This window comes from Gallus gallus, chromosome 5, assembly GCF_016699485.2.
Source record: "Gallus gallus isolate bGalGal1 chromosome 5, bGalGal1.mat.broiler.GRCg7b, whole genome shotgun sequence".
Taxonomy (NCBI): Eukaryota; Metazoa; Chordata; class Aves; order Galliformes; family Phasianidae; genus Gallus; species Gallus gallus.
In genome coordinates, this window is record NC_052536.1 from 5,755,313 (window position 1) to 5,782,500 (window position 27,188).

Genomic DNA, 27,188 nt, shown 5'->3' on the forward strand with positions numbered 1-27,188 from the left:
AAATAAATCTAAAATGATCTAGCAAGGACTAAGTGCAATTGCAGAATCAATTATAAAACTCAAAGAGGACAATGCCCTACAACTGCAATATTCTGTAAACTAGTAAGGCTTTTCCACCTTCGGAAAAACAAACAAACAAACAAACAAACAAAAAACCCAACCAAACATACACCTTTTAATTGTACTACTTTTACTAGAATAGCAAGCAGAGTTCTTACATTTAAGAGGCAGAAGGTGCAAGCAGTTTTAGCTTTGTAAAACAGAAGGAGTGTACCACACCAATCTTACAGAGAACCAAATTCACGGTACACAGGTTGTGTGTGTGCAGGTACATAATCCTGCTATGGATCTGAGACACACTCTGCAAAATTCAAAGCATATTGGGTGGTGAATTACTACTTATTTTGTGCCAGGGAAAGAAAAGTCATACTAAGTAGATCATGCTTTTGTGGTAGAAAAGATAACTGGATTTTCTTCTTCATACATAGCAGGTGGATGTGTATAATCTATCTGGATTAAAACCCACATCTGCCAAAGCTGTGAGCAGAAAAACAAACAAACAAAAACCCACAAAGAGAACCATCACAAACCAGATCACCAGAAATAACGGGAAAGTTTACCACAGTGAGTGACAGCATAAGCTACGTAGCTGCAAAAATAATTTTAATGCATACATACACATATTTTCTTGTATTCTGAAAGTAAAAGAAAAAAATTCAGCCCCAGAACTCTTGCTTCCTTTTCTAGCAGCTTTCTGCCATCAATACAATCACTAGAAATGTTAGAATGCTATCAATTGTGTCTGGAAAATAATTTTATCAGTTTCAGGGGAATACTAAAAAAGAAAAATAAGGCTTTAAATCTATTCCTTCAGTCTGTTGCTAGCAACCAACACTCAGGCACATGGTTTCAAGCCAGCTTAAAAGTAAAAAGTATCACAAAAGAAACAGTCCTGTTCTTTAAATATATCTTTCTTTCCTTTTGCTAGTTGATATAAGCCATAACTTGCTCCTTATATTTATTTATGGTACAATTTAATTTGATCAACACAAAATTTTCATTCTACTCTTCCTCAGGGCCACACAGACGTGTATGTCAGCATGAAGTGGTAATACAGGACTGCAAAGGGAGCTTCCCAAGACAGCATTCATACCTTATGCAAACTGAAATTCCCAAGTAACAAACACACCTTTCTGCACTCTCAAATCAGTGCAATCAGATAATTTGATAATCTTCTAGGCCTTAAGCAGCATAGCTCTTTATTTCAAAGGTTTGTTTCATTCTACTGCTTTTAATGGTCAGATTTCAATGCAAGCATTTTCACAACACTTGAAAAAAATCCCCCCACATTGACTATGTGTTCAAATTCTAAAACAAATGTTGCTGAAAAGGAAATTAAGCCAAGCTATCTATCAGAACCAGACTAGAAAGCAGACAATGCAAAGAGCAAGCTACCACCTCTCCAAATACTTCTTTCCACAAATTCCAGAAATTCTTGTGCAGAATGGACGCCAACTTAAATCAGGTTTTACTGTTCTGTGTATGACTAAACACCTCCATCATATGTAATTTCATTAAACTTGGAGATTAGTTTACTGTTTATGCATAAATTTTGACTAGAATTTACTAGCTTCATATTCCCATTAAGAAAAAGCATAAGAGGTCATTGTAGTTTGAGTTAAAATAAAGGTTGAGGTAAGAGCTAACAGCTCACAGGTGGTAAGATCTGTTAGAAGTCTGTCAAGTATTCAACACAGATAAAACCAGTTCCATAAAATATCACAACTTACACTGCAGATTTAAAGACTACTTTCAGCCCTGTAGCAACTGAAGATAGCCTGGTAATCTTTCTTCCAAACTATTCTCAATACCAGAGTTCCCTCAGTGCTCTGGATCTGTTAACAGTCTTGTCAGCTCCACAACTGATACACTACCCAATAGGGGAAAACATCTGACTTCAGTCTCTTGCAATGGTTATGCTAAGTGAAAGCAACTGCAATGAAATAAAACTAGCTCAGAGCAATTCTCTGGGGTTCAAGAACTTCCTTTCTAGTCACTTATGTATTGACCCAAGAGATGAGGCCACCACCTTTCACTAACAAAAGTTGTGCTGAACTTAGTGTCATTACAGGTACACATCAGCAATGCACATTCATACTACTTAACTTTCCGTAGATGTTCTATAAGCTGCAGCTTACAAACTGTCAAAATGAGGAACACTGAAAAATGGGATGGAATTTTTACCATATTGTTCAATTTAAAATCTATTTTCACAGAAATTCTGCCTTTTCAGGAAAAAGGCATGTCATCCTTCTATATACAACTTCTATTTACAAAACTTTATTTACAATGAGCAAGCCTTCACTTTTGGTTCAGAGGAAGATATTCCCACAACATGCTGTAGCACTATATGACTATTGGAAGGTTAAGTAATTAAATTTTAGTTCAGTTTAGAATCACATTCACAAGAGGATGATCAGATAGTAAACGTCCAGAAAGAAATTCAGAAATAGCCACAAAAAAGGCATTTCCCGATGAACTAAAAAAAGCTAGATTAAATTTCAGGCTCCTTCTTTTGCTTACCTAGCAGTATTTCATTTTAAATTTATCACCCAATAGCTTAAGAGTCAGTAATGTGACTTCAAAAAAAAAAAAAAAAAGGATCAAACAATCTGTTTGATTACTGAAATACACAAAACATTATTAGTTTATCTCACACACCTCTGTTACTCACAAATTTAATTACATAAAATTTTCCTTAACATTATTTATTTTCTTACATCTCCAATTACTTACCCCTGGGAGACTTCTATGCAATTAATTATTCTTGGTTTCTTAACTAAAAGCAACAAATCTAATTGAATTGTAATGCTTGAAAGTTTCTAAAAACTCCTGGAATACTGATATTTACAATACATTTTTCATATAGATCATCACTCACAATCCTCAGTACTTTTTCTTCTGCTCTTCCACCCACCAAATTTGTTAAAATATCTTTATCTGGTAAATAACATTAAATAAAGTGTTTGAGAAGGTGTGAATGAAACAAATGAAAATGAAGCTTAGTAGTAGATCAAGAAGCTAGAAATAATTATGCATTGTCAAAGCAAGGGATAAACCAAACTCCCTGGATTTTTGGGTGGTTCTGTGTGGAGCGAGGAGTTGGACTCAATCCTTACAGGTCCTTTCCAACTCGGGATGTTCTATGATTTGTTCCCTTTCTGAAATCCTCACAGAATCAGAAAGAAAGAAAAGAGAAGACAGGAAAGAGAGGATATGAAAACAATAAGGTATGGAGGATATATTGTTTACAGAATAGAATATTGTCTTCGATGGTCTTTCACCTCTTCTCATGGCAGCATTTAAAAAACAGCTTAAAGGAAAAAGATACATATATTCTTCCTCCTTTTATGTAACTCAAACAGTACCTAGCAAATACTAGCTTCAGAATAGAGGAGGGGCGGGAAAATGCTCAACAGCCAGGAAACTTTGTCCCTAGCATCTCTTTGACCTGACTCAGTCACCCTGCCTCAGAACTCTTACTTTCAACAGAGATTCAATTAGCTGTATCATTCTATATTCAAGATAGCAGCTCACCTCTATGACTCTTTCTACCCTTCATGTTATATCTGCCTTTAACTACACTGAAAAGACTACTGTTACCTTTCTGTATCAGGTGGGAGATGCAATGACTACACAGTGCAGGAAGAAGACAGATGGACAACAATTAACAAGAAACAAGTAGGCCACTATAGAGGTAAACAAAAATCCATCAATCATCCGAAGCATCTGTGTTTAAGATGGGAAACTAAGACAAACTTAACCATTAGTGATAGAATGAAGAACAATTCTACACTGCTTTTGCACTACTTCTATTAATACTAAAGCAGCTTGAAGAAGTCCAGAAGTCCACCTACACATTATGAAGTGAGTACGGTACTTACTTCCTTCAGATTACTTATTTCAGTCTCTTGTCTTTTATTCACTGATGTTAGTTTCTTATTGAGCTGTATTGCTTCCTGTACTTTAAACAAAAGATGAAATGTTTATATATACACTTTCACATTTAAAGTATTATTTGATTTATACCTATTATGTATATGCACATAACGCCTAAAATTGTTAAACAACTTTTTGGAAAGCAGACTAGGATGCAAAATAGGACTCAAGTACTCTGTGTATATATTATGATCATACATGAAAGGATTACAGCAGATAGTATTAGCTTTTCTACACCTCAAAGAATTATTTTAATTGCAATTTGTAATTGTAATTTCATTTTTACTGTCATTTGGTGCCACTTTATTAGAATTACTTCTCCATTAACAAAACATTCACAAAAGAAAATACTTCAAAAAAATAATAAATGTCTTCTGGTACAACTTAGGCAAAAATTGGTAAAATTTTCAACAAGGGTCATGTATTCACACTCTATCTTTAAAATGCTAATAATGGGACACTGGTAAGGCAATAAAGTAAATTTATTACACATTGCAGCATTTTGCATATCAACACCATAACATCAGTTTTCACTTTCTTATATTCCTACATGCTGTTTTAATACAGCAAATAAAGAACAAACAGTTTATAAATGTAAACAATTTGCATAATAAATGACACACACTCTTTGTGCATGACTTTTTCTCTGACTGCAGTGTCTTGCTCAGAATTTACAAGTTGCCTACATGCCTACTGCAGGTCTTACATACTGCAATGCAAATTGAATTCCCACTGCAGTAAAAGACACACTACAGTTAAACTGGTGAATAGATTGGATTCTTCAACAGAGGGATCATTTTGCAATTACGGATAAATATAAGAAGAAATATGGCAAAATGTTTACCTATAGTTAAAAGAAAAAAAAATACTACAAGTGTTATTTTTCCAATAAATTGCAAAAAGACTATTCTGTATCTGGCATATAATAGAAAAGCTTTGCCCAATGTAAATAAAATGAAAACACAGCAACATTTTCTTTCTCTTTTTTTTTTTTGAAAGTGGTTTAATATTTAATAGTCAAAACAAATAAAAAAGCAATAAAAATGTAACTTGAATTATTACAAAACCCCAAATGCCCTTAAAACATGTTACTTATTTATTCAGACTCAATCTGAAAAACTAAGTGCTTTTATGCAGTTTTGGGTTTGTTTGTTTTTGGGTTTTTTTGTACGATTGTTTTTCAGTAATGCAATTGGTTCTCCCTTTCTTTAAAAAAAAAATAAAAAATCCTTATTTAATGGATAAACACTGAAGGTATGCAAAACAAAACATGCACACATTTCTACACAAATTCCTATACAGACACTGCAGTGTATTACTTCATCATGCAAAACAAAGACTTCTCTCTCAAATTAATAGGTACCAGACTTCATATAAATGTGGTATTTTTACTACTCAATATATCCGTTTTATGTCCTATGGATGGAAAATATATTTACACTAAAAAGGGCATGTGGAAAAATATTTTTGTTTGTTGGTAGATTCACAAATAATTTTGAATGTTTTGACATAAGACTGGGGTTAAAATATACATTTGTAAAGCTTAAATAGCCACACAGCCATGATAACTGTATGAAATTATTCATCCATTTTATTTACTGAAATATTTTTAAGTTTCAATATTTCTACATATTACGTAACAAAAAATTGTATTTCATTAATGCTTTCTGTCCGTTTCCCAACATAAACAATAGTCCCAACAAGATTTCTTTTCCATTACTTGCCAATTCCTTTACTTTCATCTCCTTCTTTGTGCTGGTACAATTGCGTACGTCTGCTGAACAGCAACAGGAAGCTGATCCAAATTAAGTCTAAAGATTTTTTGGAAGGAGCGGGTCTGCTACTGGATGATTTTGAACAGAAATCAGTTCTTCGACATATGGTCACATACACAGCTGTAGCAGCAAAGAGCAGAAGAGGTACAGGGCCTGTGCTGCTTAACCCAGCACTCTCATAGAAACACCACAGAAGCAACCGAGATGTTGATGCTTGGCACATCGTAGATACTATTTTTTGAATTTAGTCACACATCTCCAACTCAGTGTTGTCAAAAATAAAGAAAAAAAAAAGAATACTGGAGGACTTTTAAGACATACATACCACTGTGCTCCAATTTTTCATGGACACCTTTAACAATTCCAAACTGACATGCAATAGTAGCATAACACCTCTCAACTTCATTCAGTTTCTTATTATGCTCTTCTCTTACTGTTAAGTGCATCTGTAATTTCTGATCCTGTTAGAAACAAAGGAAGCACCTGCTGACTGACACCAACTAGCATGTATAAATCAACACTCCAAATGCTTATCAAAATGGCATAAACACAAAATCATTTTCAGAGTATCTCAGTTGTCTACTTCATATCTGATTATCAACTCCCACTTCCAGACAGCACCTCATGCTAAAGTCTCCACCTGCATTACAATATATTTTCATATGTTCTCCCTTATATTCAGAACTTTCACGTAAATGCATGCAGGATAGTATTAACCGTTTTCAAAACCGTATTTCAAGTTTTCCTTTGTTACATGACTTACTCTAAACATGCTGTTCTACCTGTCACTGTATTGCAAACACAGCCTAGCATGCTAATAGTGCTTCTATCTGCCTGTGGTTCATACTTGTCCTCCTGCACTAGCATTCAGTGCAGCACTGCATACTCCTATTTCCTTGATGTAGGATGTCAGATTACAGACCTAAACACTTTCCAGTATAGCATGGCTGCATGACTTAAGTCTACAAGGAAAACTTTTTTGGGCTACATGGTAGTACAAATACAAACTCAAATGAAAGTCCTGTTTTTCCAATACAATGTCATTCAAAGAACAGGGCCATGGAGGAGCTAGAGCACTTGACACAAGGAAAGGCTGACCAAGCTGGGACTGGTCAGCTTGGAGATTCTCACACAGTTTAAACTGTACAAATACCTTCGAAGGGTGAGAATAAGAAAAACGAGACAGACTCTACTCAGCAGTGCCCAGTGGTCAGGCATCAAAGCACACTGTACAGACAGACTGTGGTTTCCACCTGTGGCAATATTCAAAACCCACCTGGACACAGCCTTGAGCAATCTGCTCTGAATGCTTTGAGCAGGGAGTGATCTGCAGAGGTGCCCACCAGTCTCACCCACTCCAGCCCCATGATCATAATTAGAAAAGGGAGAGTGCAAGGATAGACTATTTCTAATCTACAGTAGAGCAACACAGCAGTGAAAATGAATTGGGCCAAATTCATTCCAGTGGGTAAATTCAGGTTACACAAAAATGGATCTGGTCCAGGCTATTCAGCTTCTGTAAGGCTTTCTTCCCATATAGTAACAAATGCAATACATGTCCAAGCATCAGAGGATAATAAAAGCTCACAGTAATCAAAAGAAATGACCAACATAAGGCTAGAAAACAGGATATACAATACAAATTTCTCATGTTTTATAAGGTATGAAATTAAACACACCACAGCAAGTAGAAAGCCGTAATGGAAGCACTGGTAAAGAAACACCACCACTTAGAGAATCGCTGCACAAAATGTAGGCTGTGAATTTTCATATGCTTCCTTTTTTTTCTTAATAAGCAAACTTTTGAAAAGCTGTGCTTACCTAATGCTAGGATGCAGGTTTCGTAGAAAACAAAAAGAAAAAAGTCATTTCTGTTTCTCCTGATAATAATTCAGATGTATTTACTCTAAGCTAGTGATGAATAAGGGAGCCTGGTCAATATGAAACCTGAAAAACTTCTGGCAAGATGTGAGGTTTTGCACTTTTGTATGAATGTTCTTAATGTTCTTCCAACTTCTTTCTTAAGTCAGAAAGACAGCAGTATCCTCTCCTCTTCACTAGAGAAACAGAAATATGCTTTATTATTTCCCTAGTCTCTCTCGTGAGAAAAGAAAGTGGCCTGCTATATCCTCAAAAAAGTTCTATTAAGAGTTTACCACTGGTCTAAAAATGATTTTTGATGGCAAGCTGCTCTCCAGCTTCAGTGTTGAAATACAAGCAGTTTCATTCACCTGTGTTTATGGATCTTCTCATCACGGTGAAAAGGCCTTAAAACATCTCCCATGGAAGAAAATAATAAAGAGACAATAAAGAAACACTGAGAGACTCCACAGGATAGGGAGGATCTGACCTGGAGCTGGAGCAATACCCACAGAATCTTGGTTCTCCTTCCTAAAGTCTGATATTGCAAGAACAGGAATTATTGTCCTGGCTTCCACCAGTAATAAAGATAAGCTGAGATGGGGAGTGGAATTGATTTTGGCCATATGGTTTGTTGAGGAACAATCACTTCTTGGTAGAAACTGGACCAGAGAAATAGCTCAGGGTCAGGTAGGTGACTGGAGGAAGACAAAGAGGGAATTACTCATATCTCAAAAATATTCTGGAAATTGAGTCACTGGTCAGTGTTACTCAGTGAATCAGAAGGTGGTAACTGGGGGGTGAAAGTGTCAGAGGAACAAAGGAGTTGTTATGAAATGGAGACATAAGGCAAGATCATATGAAAATCATGCAAAGGGCTACTGCCTGTAAAACTTCCAAGCAGGAAAATGTTTCCACGGTTGTTTCTCTACTTCACAGTGTTTTTCTACTTAAAGTCATTATCTTCAGTTTTTGCTGTACCACTTCCTTCACACTATTTTTAAACACAATTACAGGCAAATTCCTAACCATGGAAAGGAATTAAATGTATTTTTAAAAGTTGGTTTGTTTTTAATAATCCAGGATAAGTATGTTATATATTTTTTTATTCATTTTCATTCATCCAGGATTTATTTGTCATTGGTAATTGCCTCTGTGTTAGAGAGCTAAATGGTGGCAGGGATGCTCTCAGGAAATGCCTATAATGTGAAGCTGTTAGAAATTCCCAGGCATATTTTGCCTGAAGAGCACTCAAATGGTTCCTGGGCACAGTTCAGAAGGCTGTCTACTGAGAACAGTCTGGTTTATTTGGATGCAGTTTTCCCTCTGCAAAGTTTAATGTAAACTGCAGAATTTAATGTAACTAGGCCATTTCATATCACTTGAATTCAGCTTTAATAAATGGCCTCACAAACATTTAATTCACCAATACAGACATACAGTTAAACTAGACTAACTACTAGTTATTCACCCTACCTACTTTACTCATTAACATCAATGCACTGAGTTGCTACCATATAAACAGCGACGTTTCCCCATTAACTACACTGAGAACTTCCACTCCAGATTTACTTTTCAGAACTGTACAGAAGATTTGGTCTCTAAGCCAGACAAAGCTCATCTCCTTCTTGTTTTTCACGTTTTAGCATTGCGACCTATATTGAAGGTTAGGTACTATAAATTAAAATTGAGTGGAGAAGTAACTCTAAATGCTCACTTTCTCAGACATGCTCAGGATCAGCCAATGCAAGTTAACGGGAACACATGAATAGATGAATTTTACTTGTGGAGTAGAAAATAAATGAAAAAACACATTTGCTTTAGTTCTGCACTCTCAGAGTTCTAGCATTCTACATTGTATGCACCAGGAAATTAGCAAAGGGGGAAACAAAGACCTGACCAAGACCATTTTCCTCTAGCTACTCCCTCATTTCAGCAGTAAGAAAACAGATGTGGCTTCTGCATTGTACTAAGTTTATTCTACCAGACAACTAGCTTTGTTGTAATCATCCTGCGAACTCCTGCATCCATATGCAATCATGTGCAAAGTGACAATAACACACAAAAATTGATATTTCTTGTGTAAAAAAAGGAAAATGAAAGAAAAAGACTTCTCTGTGTGCCTATATAGCCTTTCAATACAAAATAGAAACCATCTACTTTTTCAAAATTATAGCACATATTATCACACACATGACATCAGCATTCTCACAAAATTTCACTGGGGATGGGGAGTGGAACTCCACACACTAAAATAATGTGCAATATATTAACAGTGCCAGTGCTAGATTAAAAGAACAGAATTAAATGAACAAAATTGGAATGAAGTGCCACATCAATCCCCAGCACATACAAAAGCTACTTTACTGACTGGCATGGTTTCTAAGTGCCAGACATAAACTAGACAGTCTACTTTCCTACTTTCAAAGCACTAGCCAGAACAAGATCTAATCTTGAACAAGCTACAAACTGAAATGTAAATTGGTCTAAAAAATCCACTCTACTTCTGAATATTTTGCCATTTATGATAATAAAGACTCTACATGGGCTTTTGATCCCTTGAACACACCATTTATTTCAGTGCAACTACTGAAGGAATGGTTAGAAGAATCTGGCACAGTCTAAAACTGTATTAGCCCACTACTGAGTATGGTTGTAGGAAATAATGAACTTCTACTTACTTTGTGTTTTTTCCTTTTACATCTTGCATACGTGGCCAGACCATATATGTTAGGTCTAGTGCTATGTGCAAAAGAGGAATTCTAGTATTTTTTCCCAAACTCAATAACATTTTTAATAATCACCCTCTGTATCAAAATCACAGAACACCAACATTTTAATAATTATTAAATCATTGTTGATAAAAAGATTGTTTATAAACATATGAAAGGAAGATAATTATTTAAGCAATACAGATGTATTTCTACCTTATAGAAAAGTTCTTGTGATTTAAATACTCTCATTCATATGGAAGACTGAACTTGCAAATTATTAAAGGTAATATGTGAAATGATCTAAATGTAAATTCAATAATTTTGTATATTTTAAGCATCTCTCTAGATCAAATTTATTTTAAGAATAAATGCAAGTTAAAAGTGAAGTAAGACAAAACACATTTTATGTTGCCTTTGATCTTTAACTTGTAGCCTTATCTCCCAGGTCAGAGGGCACATTATTCAATTTCACCATATTTTGTGTAAAACCACTGTAGCGTTGAAGATGACTTTCAGTACAAATGTCATGGTACTTAAAGCTAAACTGGACCCTAGTTTTTTAAGCTTCTTAATTAAAATCACAGTTTATAATGGTCTGACAATATTATCTTTATACTTTCCAGTTGAGCAGCAGCAGAATTTTCACAGCATTTATTCAATCAAGCTTAGCAATGTTTCTGCAGCTCATTCTTTCACTTCCTAAAACAGACAACGGGGTTCAGAGTAACTAAGCTGTCACTCTATATAAATTTATTCTCTGTGTCAAAGGGAGTAAACTGGATTGGATGAAATCTAAACTGTTCAGGGGAACTGATGTTAAGAAGTAATTCTGAACAAGGAATGAAAAAGAGAGAAAACCAAGAACACTTTCTCTTAAACAAAAAAAGCAAAAAACTGCCTTGAATTCTCTACTACTTCTTTGGGATGAATACTAGGTCCTACAAGTACAAGGATAATAAGATTACATTATTCAACTTACATTTTTTTTGCACCATGAGAAAAGGATTTCCATGCTAATCTGTAAAAAGAACTAACACACTAACTACACTATAATGCATGAAGGAGTTCTACATGATAAACAGCAGCTATCACAACACAAGAAACTAACAATATTGTATTTGAAAGTTTCTTTAGATTCAAAGGAAATATTATCTCTTTTTATTATTTGCTTTAATTGTCATCTATCATCAAAGTATGCAAGATTGTACTTGCACTATACTATAAACTGACATTCTCTTTTCATAAACTGTTACTTATATTACTTTCTTACCATTTCATTCAGCTTCTTTTGTAATGTGTGTTTTGAAATCTGTAAAATGAAAAGAAGCTATTAATTGAATTGCAGTAACAATTTTTTTCTGAAGACAAACTGCAGATTTTTAAAACATTCTCAAACCTAAGATTTAATTGCCAAGCTAATACAGTAACATGGTTTTCAAATTAATAGTTTAACTATTTCTTTTATTATAAGATTCACTTTATCAAACCTCTTAGAGGTTTGATAAATTACACACTTAAATATAAACATAAATTAATTTGATAAATTACACACTTAAATTCTGTTTAAAAAATCATTATATCGATTTGTATCTACAGTAATTTTGAAAAATGCATGACACCTATCTTCTCTGACATGTATCACAAAAATAAAGTGTAATGGGACTACAGCAATAACTTCAACCCTTGAACTAAACAGAGAAGAAAACAGAGATAAGAATGAAAGTATTTCCTTAAATCCTAGAAGAATAAAGTGGGTTTGCCACTGGGGAAAAAAGTAACCTTTTAGATAGATATTCCAAAGAGCATGATATAAAGACACACTGTACTCATCTTGCATGTTTTAAAAACACAGGGTTGACATTTGAAGTCATTAGCATTATTTTTCATACACCATTGGCATCACAAAATTTTGTTTTTTATAACATTTAAATCTCCAAGTCTTTAGTCCTAGGTGCTTTTTGAACACCCTAACATGTACCAACAATGCCTAAAAATAAAAATTAAAAAAAAGAGAAGTAGCAACGAACCCAGTGTGTGTAAATATTACAGAGCAATCACTTTTAAGACAGTATTCTGACTTCTTAGAAATAGGACAACAGCACTGGATTAGAAATTGCTCACTCATATTTTAAACTGATTTACAAACAATTTCTCAGAGTCCACAGGTTCTTCAGGCTACAGCAGCATTTTCTAGATCCGAACTATACTATTAGACACTCGATCTGTACTCGCAACTGAACAATAAAAAAGCTAAACTTTTATAAGATAAACAGAAACTTAAAAAAAAAGGCCAGCAGAATCTTTTCAGTACTTGACATCATTTCTGCTATGTCAAGGGTTGAAGAAGGCAACAAAATCCTTTATAAAAAAAATATTCAATATTGAAGTTCCTCCAGAGCATCAAAGTTTATTATTAACATGTCATTTATTTGTAATAAGAATAATTCTCTTTAGACTGTAAGATTTAAATATATAAAACAATTATAATCACCATGCTTCTACTGAAAGCAAACACATATCCAGATCATCAAGAGTTAATCCTTGCCTTGGCAAGGGTCACTTTCTGATTTTGTCCAACTATATCTCATCTGTCCATAATTATCAAATCCCTTAATGCATACATTTGCAATTCACTAAAGGAACATTTCAGTTCTTATAATGGAGGCTCTCACTGAATGATGTGCTTCTAGCATGTGCCTAAATACTGTCTGGGAATGAACAGATGGTCATTATCATTTCTTCTTTCTTACTGCAAAATTAGAATATCCCTTCTACATCCAAAACAACAAACAAATGTAAAAATATGTCTCTTGAAACTGAAGATTCATTCAGGTGCAGAAACGCGAGTAAATCTTAAAGCTATTTTTTGTATGCAAACATGGAAAATTGATATTTTAATGTCAAGTTCTAAATTTGAGATTTCACTGTTCTGGAAACTAAAAAAGTACTTGTAAATGTAATAGGGAAAGTTCATATTAAAAAGAGAAAACAAAAACCTGTAGATAATTCAGTCATAACAAATGTCCAAGAAATGTATCTTTGATTTTCAATTTTAAAATATCATGATTCCATGGAAAATTTGCAAACTTTTAAAAAGTTTGAGTCAGAATCTGGTTTTCTGCATACCCATAAGAAATATCACGTGGCTGCACCAGCAGTAACTTCAAAGTCTTCAGCCTCTCAGGCTGACAGATGACTTCTACCTTGATGACATTAACAATTCACTGGAGGTCACTGTATGAGTGCTAAACAGTTGGCAACTCACGATGGTAAAATGGCAGTACCACCCCTTGTAAGGCATCCACTCGTAATTTAGAAAATGGTGATCCAAAATGGATTACATTCCAAGGTGACAATTGAAGTCTACTTTACCACTCAAGAATTTGTAAATAATAAAAAAGATCTGATTGACTTTCTCCATCTTAATTCTTACAGAAATGCATTAAATGAATTAAGTGGAAAATATAGAAACCTACTGATGAAACTAACTGGGGAAATCAATACAAAAGATGGGTAACTTCATGAGTAGGACATCCAGTGTAAATATTTTTGTTGTTGTTGCTTAGAAATTTCTAAAACCACAGTCTCCAGACAGGTGAGAAGAGATTAATACAAGCATAAAGGGAGACTGTGGAGAACAAGAAGAAAAATAAATAAGTCACGTTTCACATGCCATTTGGGTTTTGGAACCTGTGCATTCCTCTGGAAGAAAAAAACTTTAGCTGACAGGATGCTTAAAGGTGAAGGCTAAAAGAGAAACTCATTAGAAAGTGAGGTATAAGCATACTAGGTAGATTAAAAGGGATGGTCTTAAAAGACACTCTTAAAAATAACTATTTTTCTCTTGGGAGGAGAGAGGCATGGGGAAACAATACTTTAATATCAACAACATTTATTTAGCAAAAATAATAATTTACCTGTAATTCCTTTAATGTTTCTTTCAATCCATCAATTTCTTTTTCTTTTATTTCTACAGCAAGTTGATATTTTCCCTTTCAAAACATAATCTGTACTTCAGGATTTGGGTAGAATACATTATTTTAATGACAAAAACTTAACAACAAGAGTGTTTTGAAGATAACAAACAACTCTGATAAATATTTTGAAATATACATCTATATTGCCCTGAAGAGAAAAATTAATACACGATAGTATATTCTCATCACTTATAACAAGCCTGCCAAAGGCAGAACTAAATATTAACATTTAACTAATAATTAAAATCTTACAGGTTATAAAGAAACATAACAGCAGTTCTCAAGAAACTATAGTTTGTAAACTTAGTAAAGGCCACAGTAAGAAAAATACTTTAATTATAATATACTTAGTATGTGTTTGATAAGTTACATAACATTATAACCTGCCTATGTGTGTCACTAGTCGGCAAATAATGAATTATAATGAAGTACCTTTTCTTCTTCCATGGCAAACATCCTTGCCTGTAACTTGATTCAGTGGCATAAAAAAAATGGAAACAAATCAGTACAGCGCTTAGAACTATTTTTATTCACACAAATAAACAAGACAATATATTATATTACTTTGTATAGCCTATTTTCCTTATATAGGTGTATTTTTATATACATACACATGTACACACACTGCTCTACAGCAGCAGCAAGCTGGTGAATCACAAATTATTTTTTTCAAGAAAGAAAGAACTGCTTTTTTTCGTGATATGATTGAAATTTGTAGCATTAGTGATAAAATTACTCATTTCCATGTGTAACAGTTTCTGTTCCTATCATTGCTCACTATTAATGGATAAAAACACAACCTTGACTGGAAAGACTGAAACACTCTTTCAGATATTGAACTGAACAAGTTATACTGCAGATTTTTCCTCAATTTTTATGAAACAATTTCCAGAGGACACGCCATTTTAGAAAGAGATTGGGAAGTGGGAGTGAGTGTGAGGGGACACAGGATGGGGACACAACAAATATACAGCAGGTTTCAAATAAGTTTCTGTATGAATTTTTGGGAAAGAAAATCTCAGGAAGCGTAGCTTATTACTGTGAAGAACTGTCAATTGTAGCATGTTTGGATCTAAAAGAACAGACTTGATTTTTTTGAGTTGTATATTTCAACATTTCACATGCAGCTTAGGTGTTTTAATACCAATAGATGACTTGCTGTCATTTTCTGAACTCTTAGTGTCTAGGCTGGAAGGACTTATTTTGTTACCTGCTTTTTAAAAGCTGCCATAGCTTCTTTGTTTTGTTGCTGTAATGTGTCTGTCTGATGCTGCAGAGTTTCCTGCTCAGCGGAAACAACAACAATCCTTTAAACATAATCTTACAGCAAAACATATATATGGTCTTTTAAGAAAAGCACTGGTTCTCTCTTACATAACTTTAGGAAGACATCACTGATTAAAAGCAAAACCTGAGGATGAGACAAGACATTTGCTAACCAGTAATCATCTTTTCAGCAGTGGCTTATCTTCTAGCTCACAACAGGTATTGGTTATCACCTCTGGAAGATATGTCATTGCTGGGACTTCTAAGAGCAATTCTTACCAATCCTACCAAGGTACAGAATCAATCCAATACCCATAGCCACTTTATGACAGTATCTTCATGCAGTTCAAGAAGTCATAACAGGATTTTAATTTTCACCTCCATTTAAAAAAATATAAAGTTACTCTATTTTTCAGCTAAATTTTAATAGTTCAATAAACTACATAAAAGAGCTGAAGGATGACAGAACAAACTAAGCATAAGGTCATAAGGTAAGATTTCCTATTTTAATTATCCTGCTGCCTGGCTTTACTCACACACATAAAAAAATACGTAAACAAGAAAATGAGTTAGAGATATACTATTATTTTTGTGTTTGCTACTGTTTTATATCATAATCTCATACACTAATACTACACTCTGCAAATTGGCAGTCTTTAAGATCTTTAAATATCACACTCCTATGCTCAAGACGGGAAAAAAACAACCTAGGGGAAGTAATATGGAGATATCTTTGTTAGATCTTCTTTTGAAGTTTTAGGTACTGAAAAAAAAAAAAAAAGGCAGTCAAGAACATCTATCACAAAATACAGATGAGCATTTAGTTAAGAAGTCTTACTGTGAAATAATGATTATGCAATAACTGTACAAAAATAAATACAAATTCATACTATTAAAGAGTGACTGATGAGAAACTAAACTGATAATTCATTTCACCCACCATAGAAATATTAAGGTTTTATAACCACGGTACTGCCAAATTAAGATGATACTTCCATAGGACTTCAGGCCAATGATAGATAATTTACTTAAATATAAGTTTGGTTTCACCAAGTTGTCATCTTCTATACAACTTTGTCATTGATGTAATTTATAACCTGATAAAAGTATTACTGAATTATTCAATACATACTGCATTTTTCCTTACCTTGTACATTCAAGTGATGTGTTTTACTAAAAACCTCTACCTAAGACTACTAAGTAACATGTCTGATTGTACATAACTACCTCAAAAATTTAATTTGGGGATATATTTTGCATACATGACATGTATGTGTGGTGCACAGGATATAAAGAAGAAAGCTACTTTTTTAAATGTATAAACAAAATCATATTTGATTCTGTGATACTGCAGTAAGTATAATGAATATACTTAACAGATTAAAAAGAGTATTTTGTCCAATGATTTTCCCTGTGTTAGTATTTTTTCTAACAGCAGCAGCAATATTCTTAAAACTAATATTACAATTTGAAAGCAAATTTCTGTCTTAAACCAGAAAATTCTCTTACGTTATCTTTATTTGAAACTAGTTCGCTATGTTTAAGATAAAACAGAACGCCTAGTGAGCCACAGAAATGTTGGCAGAAAGGGATCTCGGAAGGAAAAATATAAAAGAATATTTGAAAAACCCAGAGGAGGAGCTGTCTTCTTACTGAACTTCAACTACTGTCAATGTGATTTTGCATTTTGGAAACAACCAGGTCACAAATTCAAGCTAAATTTCATACTTAGCATTTTCATCTTACTTAAATCTCCAGAATCAGAAACACGTATCAGCTTGCTCCTTTGAAGTTCCAGAGTTTTACACATGTGCTCCCTTGAAGTCCCTAAAATCTACACGTCATTGTTTACGCTGGGTTTGCCATAAGCAAATTGAAATCCAAGCACGAGGAAAAAAAAAATAAACAACACAATATGATGTCACCTAGCTAACTATAAGTCCCATCTTTCTATAGATGGTAAATTGCTGTTAAGGTCTTGGAAAGAATAGAAATCACCCCTTTTGAACCCTGATTATTAAGGACTGCAATGCTATGTTAAGAAAAGCAAAGAAAGGTTACAAATTGAAAGCACTGCTGCTTCTACAAATATAAAATGTTTCCTGTTTCTGTGTGCACATATATATCTTCTAGGAAAAAAAAAAAAGCACATAGTTGGGATTATTAATTTAAGATGGTTAGGATGAACTCCAAGAAGAAATAGTCTTCCTTTACTGCTAAGATGTTAAAGATCCCAAGATCAAGGATAGAGCTGAAGTTATTGTTTTTTCTGTGATCATAAAATATACGGAGTGAAGCCTTTTATCTTGTGACCCAGTGGCAAGGGTCATAGGTTTGACTGTATTTGAGAAAGGAATAGATTTCCTATGAAAGCATAACCTCAGGAGCCCTAACCCTAAAAAGAACGTTAGGCTCATTTTACTGAAAACTTAATTCTGAGCAAAGGTGACAAACTTTTGAGTATATCTAACTTGTAAGTTACTGTTTAAAAAAAATACATGTATATATATACACACATACATATATGTATAAATATTAAAAAAAAAAATCTTATAATCAAAACACTACAGGTGAAGTTGTTTGTGCAACTGCAATGATATTGGCACTTAGCAAAACCAGGCACAGTACAGAGATGTTGGTAGGTAGCTTCCCCCACATTACTGTGTCAAGATTCCTCATGTTCCACTTCTTCAATATTAATATCCCTTTTGACTGAAGATTTCCAGTCATACCAAATATTATGATGAGATTCTTTTGTTAAGCAGATGTTTAAATTGAGCACAATTAAAATCAGTACAAAAGCTACAGCATGACTAGACAAACTATTGTCTACCATATTTTACTATCATAAGTGACAAAAGACTTAAGAATTGTACCAAAACACAATCCATATTACTATTATCTTAAAACCAAATCTCAGCAGCTGAAAGAGAAAAATCACATAGAAGTTACCTTCTGCCACTCAAGTTCCTGTTTCTCCACAACAGTTTTACTTAATTGATCTTCATAATTAATCTCTGTTTCCTAATTAAAAATAAATAACAGAAGACAGTTACCTGCAAATTGAACACCAATACAATTTGTCTATTCTTACTCTTCCTTCTTCACAGACCAGTACACAACTGTGCTTATAAACTGCACAGCAATAAGGAAACAGCAGAACAGATCAGCTGTTTCAGTCAGAAAACTTACAGAATTAATAACATAGATCGATGTGAACAGCAGAACATTATGAGCTAGGATCATAGCTCTCTTAATTGACAGGATCAGCCCACTCTTCATATGTCTTTTCTTCTGCACCTTACAACAAAACCAGGCTCAAAGGCAACAAAACAGACTTGACTTTACTTCACAGCTGAAAAGTGATTGGATATCCTGATGAAGCAAGTCAATGATTATTCAGTTAATTGATGATACAAATAATCATGGCTAATAAAGTCAGAATCTTTGGGATATCTTAATGATTGCACAATGATTTCACTCAGAGCAGTAAATCTCTTCTTTTTATCCCCCCTTTTCCTTTCTGTTGACAACTCCCACAACAACTAAAAAATAACTAAAAGTCTATGACAACAATCACATTGTTATTATAGAAAGTGAAACATTTATTGCAACCTTATGCGCCAATAAGACATCTGATCTACCAGACTGATAAAAAAAAAGTTGAAGAGAATTCCTGAATAATCTGATGAGATGAGCTACCTGCAATAACATGACTAAAGGCCAAAGGTTCTTCACAATCCAGGAGATGGAGAAGTAACAGTTCAGAATGTGTGTTACATCACCTGCTCTTAGAGAATTGCTTTGTCATTAATCAAATTATTACCGTGATAACAAGTAAGATATACCTGCTGATAATCACAGTTGTTAACAATTTATTGTTGTTCTCCTGAAACATTTTGGCACTAAAACAAGACTTTCCTAACAGGAATCAGTTTCCCTTGTGTGTTATTTTTATTTTCTCTCACAAGCACTGTCCTTCTTTTACAAATACAATACTGAAAGGAAGAACAATTCCCATACCAAAAATAATCACAACAGTATTTACACCTTAGATGTATATTATTATAAGCAACACACTGCTCTCCTATTACATGCATCCAAATAATGAATATCCTTTAAAGATCTAGGACTGTTCCTACCTTGAAGCAGGTAATATAAACGTTCAGCTGCATGAATGATACACGCCGCATCAAAGAACCACAGTTCTTTCTTAAATCCCATACAAATGAAAGTGTTAAGCTTTTAAGAGAACTACACAATGCCTCAAAACTTGTGCAAGGCTGTTTTAGAAGATTCTGCAACATTTTTTCACTTAGTGTAGTATTTGATTAATAGTCTCACTATATTATCAATAGTAATAAAATGGTAAAACACATCCCAAGATGATTTAACATAGGTTTTTGATACTGACATCTTTTATAACTTCCAGGATCGAAACTTATATCCTTATTTAACATACAGTGAACGAACACAGGTGTGGACAGAAATAACATATGCTTTTATGCACAAGATGCTACTCCTAAGTAAAAGTTACGCGCTGGATCTAAAAACATGCCTCAAAACTCATGTGAACACTACACAGAAAATACTGAACACGTATTTAAAATTAAAATCTGTTTCACAGAGAAGTAAGTTTTTTTAGCTTTTATTTCCCTGATATGTACCAAGAGGGTGTAGAGAAGAAACCTAAAGATTTTTCAAGACTTATGGTAAGAAATACCATAAATACCATTTAAAATTTTGAAAAAATAGCCGTGTCTCAGTTCTGCCTTAACAAATCATACTTTGGTTATATTGATTTTGTTTTCCCATACTCATCACTAAACAATATATTAATTAACTAATTGATATATTAATTAATATTGATACATTCTCCTTAAAATGTAGTAGGCTGACTTACAGCTTCTTATAAAAGTCCAATCTTAAGCAGTTTAAGCCACCAGGCAACAAGTGCTATTAAAACAATATATCATTAGCAAAAGTTTTGTACGTTATAAGACTGTAAAAAATGATCCTTAACCTCCACCTCAGTGCAGGCACCAGCACATGCAGTGGACAATTAAGCTAGGAGAATGAGGTGGCAAAAATATCACTGATTTCAATGGTTGTTGGAGATCAACTAGTATCTATCCACATTAAATTTATCATGAAATAAAGGGAAAAGAGTGTAATATTTTAAAGGAGAGCAACATATTATACATCAGTGTTACTAATTCTTGACAAAGCAAACTTACATTCAAATAAACTGGGATGGTTTATATTAATAAGTTAACAAGCCTTTAGTAAAGATAAAAACAGAAGTTATCTTATTACAAACTAACAAAAAGGTTTTATTTAAAAAAAATGGGATTTGCAAATTATTTGTAATCAAGTATATGTATAAACCATTTCTGTTTTAAAATGTCTAAATATTTTAAAACTTAATGAGGACACTAAAATTTAACATTTTACAATTGATCTAGGAAACAGCATGTCACATTTTAAGGCCCACTGATAAACGGTAACCACTGCATCTATACTGAGCCCTTTACATTTAACTAAATAAAGTCTGAAAACTGCATTAAATTCCATTTCAATTGAGCCTTTTGCTTTGAACACTAGAGAGGACAAGAACTGAAGTTCTCTATGTGAACAACACTCCTCCAACCTACTCCCAGGTTATAATGGAAAACCTGCAAGCTCTCAAAAATGTATACATGTACGTAACTACTGTTGAAAAAAAAAATAAACATCGTAAATACTCAAAGTGAGAATGACAATTATATGCTGAAAGTGTTCTCATGTGAAATCGCTAACAATTATAAGCCTTATCCATCATTTTTACTTCTTTCGAAGGACATTTATAGTTTCCCCATTTTGAAGTGAAAGCTTTTAGAACTTGTGAAACACTTTTTTTTTTTTTTTAAGAAGTTCCAACAGCTGTTTAATATGACAAAAACATTTTTGTTATACTTGGGAGCATAATGCTGTATATAACTTTGATGGGGTATCAAAAAACCACAAAACCTTAAAAGTGTTCATTTTTTATTAGCTGCCTTAGGACTACATGGATTTAAGGGTTTTTATAAAAAGACTACCATAACAATAAAAGAGGAGTCATTTGATGGTTTATTTACTCGTTATAACCTTTGGAAAGTGTCAAGCGTTCTTTAAAGTGTTTGCTTCAGGCTGCAGTTTTACAAGATGGGCTGTGGATTGGTCAAGCCCCCTCGATTCTTGACCCTGAACAGATTTAGGAACAGAGTACAGCTGGCTCATGTCCAAGCAGCCAAAACTGCTCCTAGGTACTTTTATTATCTTTTTCAAACTCATAATCTACCTCCTACAAAATTGCACAGCCAATTTCTCATGCAGCTCAATCAAATAGTACTCATAGAAACTACAGTTTATGATTGTTTCATGGTATAATTAGAATACCCTCCATGAACTAAACAGCCAAGTCAAACTTTTAAAAGACTGCATAGAAATTCGTCTTAAGTTTTGATCCCAGGACAAATATTAAAGGCAGAGAAAAATATAACAGCTTTATTCTAGCTTTCACTTGTGACATTACATTTTTGGCTCTTCATAGCTATCTATGACAGTTAGTAAAAATCTTTAGTAGCCATATATGTGGAATTCAGTCTCAAATATTGTCCTTCTTCAGAAGCACACTGTCAACTATTTCTTCATACAAGCAAAGAAACAGGGATGTATTCCAGTCACCTCTTTTCCTTTAGAAACTTTTCATTTCTCTGCCCATCACATAATGCAGTTTATCTGTAGTTAAATAAATTTAATCTATCTTTAAATGCTTAACTGATTCTTAGTGTCTTATCTCCAACTTCAAGTAATAAATTCCTAATCAAAAGACATTTGCTAACAGGAGTTATAAGCTAACAGTGCTTAATGACTTGAACAACTACATTGTGTATATTTGTCAGGAGATCCAGAAATACCAGTACTTCTTAGTCTTTTACATCTGGACCTATTTATCACTTTTAATAAATGTTCAGCTTTTTTTTCCCCTGCCATTTGTTTTTGTTAACAAGTACCCTAATGTGCACAGAAAATCCAGTTATAAGGCTGTTGCCTTACAACTTCTTGTGCTGTTTAGTGCAGTAAACCTCACCAAAAATTCCAGTTCCCTTGCATCCTTTTCAGTTTTATAAAATGTTTCTGCCTTTCATTTCTTCTAAAAAAAGTAGATACCCCTCTGATTAATAACAACTTCAAGGTACAGTATTGAAATTCCTTTTTTTGTCCTCCCATGATTCTACTCTTGACATAAGAAACAGCTTGAAGATTCCTTAGACCAAGTTCTTCAAAGAAAACAATGCCTCCTTCCCCACCCACATGCACCAACAGAGCCCAGAACAAAACGAACACCTTTATTCCTGCAACAGTTCCATTCAGTCTCACAGTTTTGGTCACTGATTTATTGTTTCACTTGAACAGTCTATACAGCTACCACAAATGCCTCTGGTTCCCTTTGTAACTTCACTTCCATTCTGCACATTTGAAGGCTGCACTTTCACAGATCACCCCTCAAACTGGAACAGGCTAGCTCAGGCATCCTTGAACACCATGGCATTAAAGAATTAGACCTTGTGAACCCAAGAAACAAGTTACAGGATCAACAGTACTAACACTGCAATGTTTCAGTTAACATCAGGAAAGGCCACAGCAGGTGTGTGTTTTCAGGCATGGAACCAGGTCACTGAAACTTGCCATTTGCATCAAAGAAAAGCTTTAGTAAATTTTTTTAAATTGAACATAAAATGAAATTTTAGTGATAATTTTATGTTCACACACTTTTCCCACTGCGGACTTTTTTCTCCAACTGGAAAAAGAAACTTATTCAATACACAACATCTAAGCTTTCTCGTAACTCATAAACTTTGCCTTCAAATGCACTGCCAGCTTCCTATACGCACTGTACTTCAGGAAGCACAAGAGCCTTCCAGTTTCACTTACTGCACAGCAACTTAATACTGTTAAATATATGACATTTATCTATTAAGAAAAGAGTTGCCTCATATTACTCAACAGAATGAAACCAGCTGATTGCAGAGCAATACTGAGAGACTTTGGAACAAAGTGAACGAGAGATCCACCGCAAAAGAATTACTGGGTTGATTGGTGCCGGTTGAGTGGGACAGCTGGAGTAGCAAAAAGAAAAAAGGACATTCAAACTCTACTCCCAGAGGAAGCAGGAATAATAGTTTAAACAGAAGTGTGAAATTAAAAGCTACCAAAAAAAGTCATACTAGGAACAAATACTTTATTAACAGCCTAGGGAATAAAGTGAAGCTGTACTGAGTACAATATTTTAAACAACATAGTGCCTACAATAAACATGCACAGCTACCACTGACAATAAATGGGATTTCATATGTAAGATGGCACAGCAGTCATTATTCCAAGAACAAGATTTAGAATTATGAGTAAATCCTCTAAATTACTTTTGAGACTTTAATTACAGTGATATGCTTAAGAAAGAAAAGTGAAAAACAAATGAAGTAACTCAACATATTTATTTAAGTAAGCATATTCAGAAAGAGTCTTGACTTAATCTTATGGTATCAAGTATGGATCACAAGAAGTCTCTCAAAACATTTTACTACTTAATGGTTTTTTTATCTGCCAAGCTTTGCACTGACTGTTTCATGTGCAAATTTATTTTTATAAATTTGAGTTCATACTGCAGTATAACCAACAATGCAAGGCAGTTTATTAAACACAAAATATACGTTAGTTCCCGCTGTGAAAAGAATCCTATCTACATAACAAGATCAACAACAGGAAGAGAAACAGAAGCAAATAGATGTAAGATTACTCCTCTAAGGTCAAGCCACAGGTCATAGACACAATTGAGAGAAAACCCCACAATACTTGGCTATACTGCCTCCATTGGGCTTACAAATTTACTAAAGATCCACACAAGCAACTTTTTTGGGGGGGGAAGAAACAAGCAAGAGAAGCAAGAAACAGCAGAGCTTTAACTCTGTCTTCATTTACCTATTTAGCAGGTGACAATGTTTTAATTAAGTCGTTTATTTTTGTCCATAGGAAAACTACCACAGTGCAAAACAAGAGCTGTAATTCTGAGTTAGCATTTTGGAGTATGCACTGCCTTTTTCTCAGTGCTGATTATAAATTCATAAAATAACCCTGTGGTAGTTGGAATTGTAACAGATTTATAGCTAAATTCAGGAAAGGATCTTGTAGAATCATTTGTAAGCAAGAACATCCATAAAATTTCTACTTAAAAAAATAAAAATAGAGGTACTGTGCATGGCCATATCATTTTATAACCCTTGGTTGTTCATAACGTTGGAGTTTTTTATTCCAATTTTCAATGATACTAAGCAAGCAGCCCTAAATTCATCATTAAAGCCAATAAAATGCATGCAGAGATTCTTTAAGTTTTCAGATTGATTAGGTGCCAAATTATTAACTTTTTTTGACATAATCCTAATTAAAAGCAGGTAAATTATTTTTAAGGATGAAGGAAGGTACAGATGTTTTAGAAACTGAGTGACATCTTATCTATGGAACTGGCTCCTGACATTTGTAACATGATAGAAAAAGCACCAATGACAGCAGAGCAGCAAGGTCCCAGGCTGCAGCAAGCAAGGATTTGCTCAAATGCAACAGCCACAGGCATAGAAATAAAGGAAAGAAGCTGTTTATCTTCAGAAGGCCACCAGTAGGCAGGGATCTCCAGCAAGATACCCTTGCCTCCTTTGCAAAACCCTTAAATGATGTCTGGAAAGGAGTGGATCCTGGCTCCATCCCTTCCAGTCGCTCAACTGCATTGATTGCACCTGAGCTCCCCTGGATTGGCCCTGCCTTCCTACCAGGTGCTCAATCACTGGTTCAAGCCATTAGTTAGCATTTCTGCTGCAGCATTAACATCAATTTTGAAAGTAAAGACACGTTCAGCCAAGGAAAATTGCTTACCTTCTTGAGAAAATATTGACTAAAATCAGTCACTTACTCCTGTAATAAAGCAGACACAAAAGAGACAGACCAAACAAAACTATCCCCAAAGATGAAGCTTTATGACACTAAAAATTTTAAGACTCCGACCAAAGGGATTAAAAAAGCAAACTTAGCAAAAAAGCAAACAGCGTAAATGAAGTTTAGTTAATATCTTCCTGTCAGTTACATCCTTCAGACTTTTTAATACAAAAAATAAATAGACAAGGCTAAACACTGCCGTTGTAACAGAAGTCTAGGAATCAAACTGTGGTGAATTTCAAAAATAATACTGCACAATGAAAGTGGGATTGTGTAGCTTTTAAAGAGGATTATAACATTTCACTTAAATCAAAATAAGCATAAATCAAACATGTCATTGATACTAATGTTTTTAAAGTAATAGTGCACATCCTTTGAACAGGTCAAACATATCAAGCACAGAATACTTGAGGTCTTTCAAAAATTCAACAGTTCAGAAATGCTAGAGGGAAAAATAGAAAAACAAAGTTGTGTACCTACAGACAACTGAGAAATTAACCACAAAAATTATAGCTGCCTTCAACTGCGTAGAAACAATTTAACTTCAGTACTACATGATGATCCTCATCTCATTTCAGAAAGACCACCCCCTTCATATACTAGTGTGGTAGGGCAATAACCTAGTATTTTAGCACATGCTGAATCCACCTATTAAGCGAGAAAGACCTCATAGGTTTTACAGTGACTATCTTTATCAATAACCACTCTTAAAGAGAAGAAATAACTACAATGAAATACAGAAATCTAATGTAAACAATTTGTGTTAATAGCCTGGTGATCAACAGTAGCAACTTGTACATAATTACACGAAAGTCAAATTCATGATTCGCTTGCAACTCTGTTTTCCTGTAAAATCTACAGAGAAAATTTCAATTACAGTCACTGCCTTAATTACATGCAATTTTATAAACAAAATTGTAGTTGGTGAAGTCCTCAAAGTACAGTGTGAAATTTACCCATACTTAAGAAACATTTTCTATGATGACCAGCAAGAAAACAGAATTAAAGCATCAAAAACAACATAAAAACATTTACCCTTCTTATACGCAGTTCTTCTATAGTCTCCAATAAACTTGTTTTGAAGTCCAAGAGACGAATGGAAAGCAATGTCTCTGATGGACTCTGAAGAGCTGAGTCAAGCGCCTGCATTTTAAGGTCTTCATCCATTTTTAAAACTTGTCTGCAGCAGAAAAATGTACATTTTCTTTTCAGTTGATCTTGAAGAGGATATTGAAATGATAAGAAAAATGCAAATAAATGCATTTTGCAAATAGTCTCTAACGAGTAGTTTTACATTACGCAATCTTTTACATTTCCTTCTTAAATTAATGTATGGTACTGTTAAAAAAAAACAAACAACAACAAATGCCAGCTTTACCATCAATTCACCATATTCATTTACTTTCCTCTATATTTTGAGCTTAGATTTTAGTTTTAAATGAAGACCACGGTGAGCATGAAGTAGAACTTTCTTTTTCCCCAGAGCTACTGCCCTGTGCTGGCATAAAGGTACAGCAAATAATACATCCGGCCATTAAAAGGTATAATTTTCCCCAGCTTGAGATTTCAAAAATAATAATTCAGGCTCA

General features: G+C 34.0%; 1 protein-coding gene and 1 long non-coding RNA gene across 13 annotated transcripts in view; one reads left to right on the top strand and one right to left on the bottom strand.

Annotated features, from left to right (window-relative positions):
* The window catches only part of CCDC73 (coiled-coil domain containing 73), a 78,584-nt gene that overhangs the window by 21,045 nt on the left and 30,351 nt on the right, over positions 1-27,188 (bottom strand). For 5 of the 12 annotated variants that reach the window (XM_040701215.2, XM_040701213.2, XM_040701214.2 and 2 more), the window contains 8 exons: positions 26,635-26,779; positions 18,544-18,615; positions 15,536-15,607; positions 14,758-14,793; positions 14,266-14,340; positions 11,619-11,657; positions 6,100-6,235; positions 3,945-4,024 (listed from right to left, as the gene is read on the bottom strand). In XM_040701215.2, coding sequence (XP_040557149.1) covers positions 3,945-4,024; positions 6,100-6,235; positions 11,619-11,657; positions 14,266-14,340; positions 14,758-14,793; positions 15,536-15,607; positions 18,544-18,615; positions 26,635-26,766 — 642 coding nt within the window. In that variant the 5' untranslated portion in view covers positions 26,767-26,779. The other 7 variants (XM_040701231.2, XM_040701230.2, XM_040701228.2 and 4 more) reach the window with 7 other exon arrangements.
* Positions 2,326-5,704, top strand: LOC121110865. The gene is made up of 2 exons (XR_005860075.1): positions 2,326-3,290; positions 3,677-5,704. It is a non-coding gene; the product is annotated as an uncharacterized LOC121110865 (long non-coding RNA).